The sequence below is a fragment of the Sphaerodactylus townsendi genome, linkage group LG10, assembly GCF_021028975.2.
Source record: "Sphaerodactylus townsendi isolate TG3544 linkage group LG10, MPM_Stown_v2.3, whole genome shotgun sequence".
In the NCBI taxonomy this organism is placed as follows: Eukaryota; Metazoa; Chordata; class Lepidosauria; order Squamata; family Sphaerodactylidae; genus Sphaerodactylus; species Sphaerodactylus townsendi.
This window is the reverse complement of record NC_059434.1, coordinates 84,347,424-84,357,574: the sequence shown is the minus strand read 5'-3', so window position 1 is coordinate 84,357,574 and position 10,151 is coordinate 84,347,424. Positions and strand designations below refer to the sequence as shown.

At 48.8% G+C, this 10,151-nt stretch overlaps 1 protein-coding gene across 1 annotated transcript in view; it reads left to right on the top strand.

Moving 5' to 3' along the window:
- The window catches only part of RNF24 (ring finger protein 24), a 12,025-nt gene extending 2,177 nt beyond the window's left edge, over positions 1-9,848 (top strand). Inside the window, exons 2-5 of the mRNA XM_048508767.1 lie at positions 2,309-2,446; positions 3,428-3,469; positions 7,055-7,134; positions 8,259-9,848. Coding sequence (XP_048364724.1) covers positions 2,309-2,446; positions 3,428-3,469; positions 7,055-7,134; positions 8,259-8,400 — 402 coding nt within the window. The 3' untranslated portion in view covers positions 8,401-9,848. The remainder of the gene's footprint in view (positions 1-2,308; positions 2,447-3,427; positions 3,470-7,054; positions 7,135-8,258) is intronic.
- The last annotated feature ends 303 nt before the right edge of the window (positions 9,849-10,151 follow it).

The following is a 10,151-nucleotide window of genomic DNA, read 5'->3' as shown; positions in this document are numbered from 1 at the left end:
CCCAGATAAGCCTCCACAGCTCAGGCGGCAGAGCTGGGATCAAACTCGGTTCCTCCAGATTAGATATGAGAGCCGTCGAGTTCCATTTGAGTTGGAAGAATACGCCTGGAGCTGGCAGAAGCATCCCTGGTTTTTGACAATGGTGCCATAAATCAAACTGAACACAATCCATGATTTCATGACTTCTTTGTGTCAAGATGAAGAGAGAATATTCCATTATGTTAAATTTAATTTTTAAATGGCAATCCCATCGATCGCTCCTCTCTTCCTCCGTGTTTGTTCAATATGGCCAGACTGTTATTGCCTATTTGGTTTCCTCGCCCTGTGAAGTTCCAGTGGGAACAACGAAAACGAAAAGATTCTTCCAGAAGACCATGGCGAGGGCAGGAAAGGTTGTCACTGTTTTAAGTCACTGTTTAAAAAGCCAATTTCTAAAAGGTTACCATTAAGTGAAGTTGTTAGCCAGATGCTACATCAGTGACTCCTTGACAACAGGGTACCACGCCGTAAAATATGTCCTCCACCACCCCTTTCAAACACAACAGGGCATTGTCGCTTCATCAGATTGGGCCATTTAAGACCCAGTCTTCCCAAACAGCCTGTTTCATAACATAAGAACATAAGAACAAGCCAGCTGGATCAGACCAGAGTCCATCTTGTCCAGCTCTCTGCTACTCAAAGTGGCCCACCAGGTGCCTTTGGGAGCTCACCTGCAGGAGGTGAAAGCAATGGCCTTCTGCGGCTCCTGCTCTCCATCTTGTCCAGCTCTCTGCTACTCAAAGTGGCCCACCAGGTGCCTTTGGGAGCTCACCTGCAGGAGGTGAAAGCAATGGCCTTCTGCGGCTCCTGCTCCTGAGCATCTGGTCTGCTAAGGCATTTGCAACCTCAGATCAAAGAGGATCAAGATTGGTAGCCATAAATCGACTTCTCCTCCATAAATCTGTCCAAGCCCCTTTTAAAGCTATCCAGGTTAGTGGCCATCACCACCTCCTGTGGCAGCATATTCCAAACACCAACCACACGTTGCGTGAAGAAGTGTTTCCTTTTATTAGTCCTAATTCTTCCCCCCCAGCATTTTCAATGAATGCCCCCTGGTTCTAGTATTGTGAGAAAGAAAGAAAAATTTCTCTCTGTCCACATTTTCGACCCCATGCATAATTTTATAGACTTCAATCCTATCCCCCCTCAGACGCCTCCTCTCCAAACTAAAGAGTCCCAAACGGTGCAGCCTCTCCTCATAAGGAAGGTGCTCCAGTTCCTCAATCATCCTCGTTGCCCTTCTCTGCACTTTTTCTATCTCTTCGATATCCTTTTTGAGATGTGCCGACCAGAACTGAACACAGTACTCCAAGTGCGGTCGCACCACGGCTTTATATAAGGGCATGACAATCTTTCTAACAAAAGCCTTTCTGGAACACAGTGCTCTTCCTCCACAAAAGAAAGAAACAGAATAGAATAGAATAGAATAGAATAGAATCTTTATTGGCCAAGTGTGATTGGACACACAAGGAATTTGTCTCCGGTGCATATGCTCTCAGTGTACATAAAAGAAAATACATTTGTCAAGAATCATAAGGTACAGCACTTAATGATTGTCATATAGGTCTAGTAAGCAATCAGGAAACAATCAATAGTAATAAAAACATAAAATGTAAAATCATAAAATAAAATGAAATGTCAGCACAGGCTATAGTCAAACCCATCCCATCCCAGCAAACCCAAAACCCATCCCAGCAAACCAACAAACCCATCCCAGCAAACCCATCCCATCCCAGCAACAGAATAGAATAGAATATCAGAAGGAATTATTGGGCCAAGTGTGATTGGACACACAAGGAATTTGTCTCCGGTGCATATGCTCTCAGTGTACATAAAAGAAAATACATTTGTCAAGAATCATAAGGTACAGCACTTAATGATTGTCATATAGGTCTAGTAAGCAATCAGGAAACAATCAATAGTAATAAAAACATAAAATGTAAAATCATAAAATAAAATGAAATGTCAGCACAGGCTATAGTCAAACCCATCCCATCCCAGCAAACCCAAAACCCATCCCAGCAAACCAACAAACCCATCCCAGCAACCCATCCCAGCAAACCCATCCCATCCCAGCAAACCCAAAACCCATCCCAGCAAACCAACATCTCAGGAAAGAAGGCTAGGCTAGAATTCTTCTCCCTGATATCTGGCTTTCTGCGTGCAGGGATTTGGGAAGGAAGTATTCAGTGGTGTGATTTCTGCCATCTTGAATTTGAAACGGTGCAATCCAGTGGAAGTTTTACTTTGTGATTGGCTGTTTGAGTAGACTGGAGGGAACAGAAACAGAGAATCGTGTTGGCGGCCGTGTGCCATTGTTCTGCCTTCCCTGTTCACCTGTTCTTTTTTGTTCTTGGTTTCCAGGCTCCGACATCAAGCCCATAAAGAGCTCTATGCCTACAAACAGGTGAGCCTTTCTCCCCTCGCTGTTTCTTTCTAGCATGTTCTCTCTCTCTCTCTCGCTGACAGCTTGAATTTTCGGAGCAGAAGTGGATGGGGAAGGGTAGACAGGCCTCAGGGTGGGGCCGAGACAGTTGGGGGGGAACCGTGACTGGCCAAGAGGTCACCCATATGGAGGAGCGGGGAAACAAACCCAGTTCAGCAAAGCCGATTACGGACGGGGTAGCTTACCTCCTCTTGCCCTGCCATAGCGTCAGGCGTGTGCCAGAAGTACTCCTGCTTTGTGCAGGGGAAGCCGAGAGAAAGAGAAGTAGGCACACAGCAACTTCCTTGTACAAAGAAGTGTGACTAGCCCAAGGTCACCCAGCTGACGTGTGTTGGAGTGCACAAGCTAACCTGGTTCCCCAGATAAGCCTCCACAGCTCAAGTGGCAGAGCGGGGAATCAAACCCGGTTCTCCAGATTAGAGTACACCTGCTCTTAACCACTACACCATTCTGGGTCTAAGAAGCTAAGAAGTAAGGAGCAGCAATGGCGTAGGAGGTTAAGAGTTCATGTATAAATTTAATAAATAAATAAATAACTAATCTGGAGGAACCGGGTTTGATTCCCAGCTCTGCCGCCTGTGCTGTGGAGGCTTATCTGGGGAATTCAGATTAGCCTGTACACTCCCACGCATGCCAGCTGGGTGACCTTGGGCTAGTCACAGCTTCTCGGAGCTCTCTCAGCCCCACCCACCTCACAAGGAGATTGTCAGCCCCTTTGAATCTCCTGAAGGAGAGAAAGGGGGGATATAAATCCAAACTCCTCCTCCTCCTCCTCCTCCTCCTCTTCTTCTTCTTCTTCTTCTTCTACTACTACTACTACTACTACTACTACTACTACTACTACTATTTGGGGGAGAGGAGCTGGTTAGCCCTGTGGATGTAAATGATGTTTGTGACTGCATTTGCTTCCTCTGTTGCTGACTTGCTGTTCTTTCCTTGCAGGTTATTCTAAAGGAAAAAGTAAAAGAACTTAACTTGCACGAGGTAAGCTTGCTTCTCTCTTCTCTCCTTGCCACGTCACCAGATGAGTGCATGCGCCCCGGTTCCTCAGGCGAATATTGCTAGCTTTGCAGTGTACCAACTGAACATGAGTCAGCAGTGTGATGTGGCAGCCAAGAAAGCCAATGCAATTCTGGGATGCATCAATAAGAGCATAGTGTCTAGATCGAGGGAAGTAATTGTACCACTCTACTCTGCATTGGTCAGACCTCACCTAGACTATTGCACTCAGTTCTGGGCACCGCAATTTAGGAAGGATATTGACAAGCTGGAACGTGTCCAGTGGAGGTCATTTGTAATAATTGTATCATCAACAGTGTCTGAGACTGGCAGTGGTGGATTTTCCATGATGTGTAGCCATGGTCTGGTAGTACTTCTACAATACAGTGTCTGAGATCTTTGTGTCAGCTGGTAGCCTGCGTGATGTAATGCTTAAGAATCTGGAGAACCGAGCTTGCTTCTCCACTCCTCCACAAGAGTGGCAGACTCTTATCTGGTGAACTGGATTTGTTTCCCTGCTCCTCCACATGAAGCCTGCTGGGTCACGATTCTCTCAGAACTCTCCCAGCCCCACCTGCTTCACCAGGTGTCTGTTGTGGGGAGAAGAAGGGAAAGGAGTTTGTAAGCCGCCTTGAGTCTCCTTACAGGAGAGCAAAGCAGGGTATACATCCAAACTCCCCTTCTTCTGTATTCCAGGCCGTGTGTTTTTAAACAGTTTTTCTGTGTACACCTTATAATAAATATAATTATTTTGTTATGCCATGGACGTAGGTAAGGGGGGGGTTCTCGGGTTTGAAACCCCCCCCATTCATGTCCGAAGCTCCGCCCCTCCGTTTGTGGGTTTTTAAAACATTTTAGTGCTTTTTTGGTTTTTGGCCTGCAGGGGGCTAGCAGCACCAAACTTTCAGGGATTGTTTGGGGGACTCTCCTGATGATACTACCCAGGTTTGGTGAGGTTTGGTTCAGGGGGTCCAAAGTTATGGACTCCCAAAGGGGGTGCCCCATCCTCCATTGTTTCTAATAGGAGCTAATAGAAGATGGGGCTACACCTTTGAGGGTCCATAACTTTGGATCCCCTGAACCAAACTTCACCAAACCAGGGTGGTATCATTAGGAGAGACTCCTAAAGATACCCTGAAAGTTTGGTGCTTATAGCTTAACAATTGAACCCATGACAGCAGGCACCCCCAAAATTTCCCCAGATTCTCCTTTTAAATTCACCCCCTTCGGCATGGATTTAAAGGGAGAATCTGAGGTCCTCAGTTTAGCAGAAGAAGAAGAGTTTGGATTTATATCCCCCCTTTCTCCCCTGTAGGAGACTCAAAGGGGCTTACAATCTCCTTGCCCTTGCTTCCTCACAACAAACACCCATCGCGGAGGTGGGTGTTGGGAGCTGAGAGGAAGCTCCGAAAAGCTGTGGACTAGGCCTCAAGATCATCCAGCTGAAGCTGTGTGTTGGGGAGTGCACAGGCTAATCCTGAATGCCCCAGATAAGCTCTCCAGCCAGCTCAAGTGGGCAGAACAGGGGAATCAAACCCGGTTCCTCCCAGATTTAGAATGCACCTGCTTCTTAACTACTACGCTTCATACATTAGAGAAGTGATACACTGTTTCAGGGTGGGGGATAATCCACCCCAAAACAGCATCACTTTCAATGTTGTTTAACTAGGGGCCCCATATTCTCCCTTTAAGGTGGATTTAAAAGGAGAATTTGGGGTCTCCAGTTTAAACACCATTGAAAGTGATGCTGTTTGGGGGTGGATTCCAGCATCACAGCGGCTGCCCAGGGGGTGGGGGGGGGGGGGAAAACTCAGATTTTGCACCAGGCTCCATTATCCCTCTATGCCTCTGCCCAGAGGGGAGGGGAAGGGGAAGGGAGTCTGCCATCCCCGACCTCGAATAGCTGCTTTTATAAGCGCTAGGACAGGGACGGGGCTTGGGGAGGCATGGCCATGCCCTGGGGCAGGTGGTAGTGTGGCCCCACCCCCGAAACCCCCCCCCTAAAAAACCTATACCTACGTCCCCGTGTTATGCCATTTTTAGCTCTAGAGTCTACCTTTTCAGCTGCAGACCAGCGACTTGCCCTCTGAAACTGTTTTTAAATCACGTGGCACTTTCCGCAACACCCTTTGGAGCGTATCTGTCTTTTTTCGCATGAAGAAGAGTTCGGGGGAGTCTAACAAACTTGTCTAGGCCACCAATGGAATGAAATGTGAGCCTGGTCAGTTTGTTGTCGACTCATTTCCCACCCCACCCCGAAACTTCGGAGCTCTTTAACTCTGAAAAATCTTTCCCCCCGGCTCTCTGGCAAGGAGGGTAACAAAAGTCATCTTTTTCCAGAGGGCTGCCATGCCGTCAGCCTCAGCGGAGTGACCGACAGAGACTCTAAATTTAAACTTTTGGATATTGGAGAAGTGCGGGGAGGGGAGGATTCTGGCTCCGGCCACGCGAGCTGGACACCCTGTGCTTTCAACGCCCTGAACCGGACACCGTTGCCATGCTGCTCCGGAGAGGCCCAGCGAAAACTTTGTTATGCAACTCGGAGGCTGCTGCCCTTGCCAATAGCCAGTGAAATGAAGAAGTTATTTATATGGGATATGAATCCTGATCTGGAGCAAGGAGTATCCCAATGAGGCTGCCCGAAGGCTGCCGAAACAACGTGCCTTTTCCCCCAGAAGAACCCGCTGATATTTCTCCTCAGGACAACCTCTGGGGCAGGCTTGGGCCTAGTACTGAGAGGGCTTTGTGTACATTTTCTGCACACATCTGTCCTTCAGCTGTCCTCTTGCTTTGCGCAGGGAAAGCCGAAAGAGAAGTAGGCACGCAGCAACTTCCTTGTACAAACTAGTAGACCTGGCCTCTGCAGTCTATCCACTGAGAACCAGTGTGGTATAGTGGTTAAGAGCAGGTGGATTCTAATCTGGAGGACTGGGTTTCATTCCCCACTCCTCCACCTGAGTGGCAGGGACTTATCTGGTGAGCCAAATGTGTTTCTGCACTCCTACATTCCTGCTGGGTGACTTTGGGCTAGTCACAGTTCTCTCTGAACTCTCTCAGCCCCACCTGCCTCACAAGGTGTCTGTTGTGGGGAGAGGAAGGGAAAGGAGCTTGTAAACCACCTTGAGTCTCCTTACAGGAGAGAAAGGTGGGGTATACATCCAAACTCCGCCTTCTTTCAGAAAGCGGCCTGCTGGAGTTGCCAGACTCCAGTTGGGGGGTAGAGATCTCCTGGAATTACTAATGGTTTACGAACTATATAGATGAGTTATAACAACCAGTGGTGTATACCGGACAAGTTCCAAAATACAAAGATATATCCCACCAATACGCAAGCCTCAATAAAAAGTTCACAGTGCGTTTATTGTGCTCGTGTGATTCCTGAACATCCACTTATCACATGCAGTAAGTAGAACTGTATGTTTGGTAATAGGTATTTGTTCTGGGTTAGAATCAGGCAATAGTAAATAGTGGTAGTCCGTTGGGTGTAGTGATAAGTGGATGTTTAGGAACGTCTTCCCTATGTGTTTTACTAAGTGCCCTTCTCTTCTTCTTCCCTCGCTTCCCTTTCAGATCTGCGCCGTTTGTTTAGAGGAATTTAAGCCCAAAGATGAACTGGGCATTTGTCCATGCAAACATGCCTTCCACAGAAAGTGAGTACCAACCCGTGTGAATCTCTGCAAAGACCATCGGGGGCATTTAACAGCACATGAACGGCAAACGAAGCAAAAGGGGTTGGCTCAGATACTGGTGGATTCCATGGCCTTCTGACAATTCAAGAGCCAGCAGAGGCTTATCTGGTGATACAGATGTGTTTCCGCACTCCTGCATTCCTGCTGGGTGACCTTGGGCTAGTCACAGTTCTCTCAGAACTCTCTCAGCCCCACCTGCCTCACTTTAAGGCAAGGGTTTAAACTATGGCCCTCCAGATGTCATAGACTACAATTCCCAAGAGCCCTACCACGTGGCCATGCTGGCAGGGGCTGATGGGAATTGTAGTCCATGAACATCTGGAGGGCCATAGTTTGAAGACCCCTGCTTTAAGGTGTCTGTTGTGGGGAGAGGAAGGGAAAGGAGCTTGAAAACCACCTTGAGTCTCCTTACAGGAGAGAAAAGTGGGGTATAAATCCAAACTCCACCGCCCTCCTCCTCCTTTTTGAATCATCCCATCAGGTAGGGGTAGATTACTCTGAGAGGAAGTGATCTACCTGGGATTTGAAGGAAGGTCCTCCTAGTTCCAAAACTCTCCGGGAAGAAGCAAACATCTTCGCCTGTTCTTCAGGAGCAGCAGTGGCGTAGGAGGTTAAGAGCTCGTGTATCTAATCTGGAGGAACCGGGTTTGATTCCCAGCTCTGCCGCCTGAGCTGTAGAGGCTTATCTGGGGAATTCAGATTAGCCTGTACACTCCCACACATGCCAGCTGGGTGACCTTGGGCTAGTCACAGCTTCTCGGAGCTCTCTCAGCCCCACCTACCTCACAGGGTGTTTATTATGAGGGGGGAAGGGCAAGGAGATTGTCAGCCCCTTTGAGTCTCCTGCAGGAGAGAAAGGGGGGATATAAATCCAAACTCCTCCTCCTCTTCTTCTTCTTCTTCTTCTTCTTCCTCTTCCTCTTCTTCCTCTTCCTCTTCTTCCTCTTCTTCTTCCTCTTCTTCCTCTTCTTCCTCTTCTTCATTTAATGAGTTTTGATCAGGGATGGCTTCTGGCGTCGGGAGGCAACCCTGGCCAAACGGCTGGTTCAGAAGGGGCGACTGACTTTCTCTGCTTCCACCCGCAGGTGCCTCATCAAATGGCTGGAGGTCCGCAAGGTGTGCCCGCTATGCAACATGCCTGTCCTTCAGCTGGCCCAGCTACACAGCAAGCAGGACCACCCCGGCCCCACACAGGAGCCCCTGCCCGGAGCAGCCAACATCGTATAGCTACCCCTGCCCCATGCACTTTTTTCGCACTCCCAATCGCCCGCCGGACTCGTGCAGAGATTTCCCCGCGGCTGAACGTGTTTCTCATGGCCTCGGAGGATCTGCCAGGATTCCCTTTGTCTCATGAAGAACTCCCAGGATGCCCTGGGAGGGAGGAAAGGCCGGGTGTTTGGACTACGGACAAACCTGTTGTGGGATATCTGCCTGCGCAACCGGAAGGCCTGATGGGAAGTCGCTGGGCTCACGTTTTTGAAAAGAAAGAGCACTTTACAACACAGGTGCATTCATCGAGGCGCCTTCGATGCACCCAGAGCTGTTCAAGGGAGAGAGGAGTCTGGAAGAGCGGACTCTGCCCCGACACACGTGGGGTGTGTTTGTCTTTTTGTTGTAGAACAAAAGATTCTGTGCACTCTCCGCTGCGCCCCTGATGCCCCTGCCCCCCCTGGTGGTTACCTCATACCGAATTGCCTGTGGCTTGGGTATGGTGGACGGCAAGTTGTGTCAGAGGCTAACCCAAGATGCTTGTTAGTTAGTTAGATTTCTTCTCGGGGTGGGGTGCGGCAGCGAAACTCCCTGGCAGCTTCAGAGGAAGAGTGAGTGCTTATTAGAGACGGTGGTTCAGAGAATCTGCAAGGATGCAGAGGGAACGCTTGGTCCGGGAGGCTGGTTAGAGCTGTAATGCACTTGAAAACCCCTGCTTAAAAACAAATGATCCCTTGAATGCCCCTAGAGAGAGAGAAACAGGTTCCCTAGATTGTTCCTTTGCCTGTGAGACCCAAGGGGGAACAACAGATAGGGCCCCTCCTGGCATCAAGCCAGAACGGCTGTGAACGCTTGGATTCTACACCGGATTACGAGCACGTCGGCCTTCATCCCGCAATGTGAATCCACGGGCGCAGGCACAAAGGGCGTTTTTGCAGCCGAGTCTTAAAGCAGTCCAGCCGGGTCTGTCACGAACAAACGTGGACCTGAATGCTCATCGGCAGTACAAATGCCTCTTTCTCTGCCGTTAATGTTGACCAGAGGTTTGGGCAGGAAGCCTGAGAATAACTCCAAGGAGATTTCAATCTGATGGTAGAGATGTCCTTTGTCCTCTTCCCATTCTCCCAATCCCACTGAACCTCTCTTTCAGGGTCGCTCTGGGAGGAAGACCCAGATTCCATCCAGCATAGCCATACCGCTGCCCCGCTCTGCCAGGTTATAAATTGTTTACAATTCGAAAGAGCCACACTTCTCTCCGGTTATACCAAGCAGGGCAGAAGGGTTTTTCCTTAGAAAAACAGTCTGTATTCTGCCTTCTCGACTTTTAGTTGCTTTTTTAAATTAAAAAAGAAGCCGTCTTGTTATCCTGGGTTGGGAGGACAATATAGGGCAGTGATGGTGAACCTTTTCGAGACCGAGCACCCAGACTGCAACCCAAAACCCACTTATTTATCGCAAAGTGCCAACACGGCAATTTAACCTGAATACTGAGGTTTTCGTTTAGAAAAAACGGTTGGCTCCAAGGTGCGCATTACTTGGGAGTAAGCTTGGTGGTAGTCGGTGGCTTTGCTTTGAAGCAATCGTGCAACGCTTCGAATGGGTGAATCACGACCCTAGGAGGGTTTAGAAGCAAGCCCCATTGCCAGCAACGGAGCTTACTCCCAGGTAAAGGGTTGTGCTTTAGTTCTTCCCATGAAAATCAGTGGGGTTTAACAGCACTTAACAGGGTTACCTACATGTTGTGCCCAACAGCTTAGGCCAGCAATCCC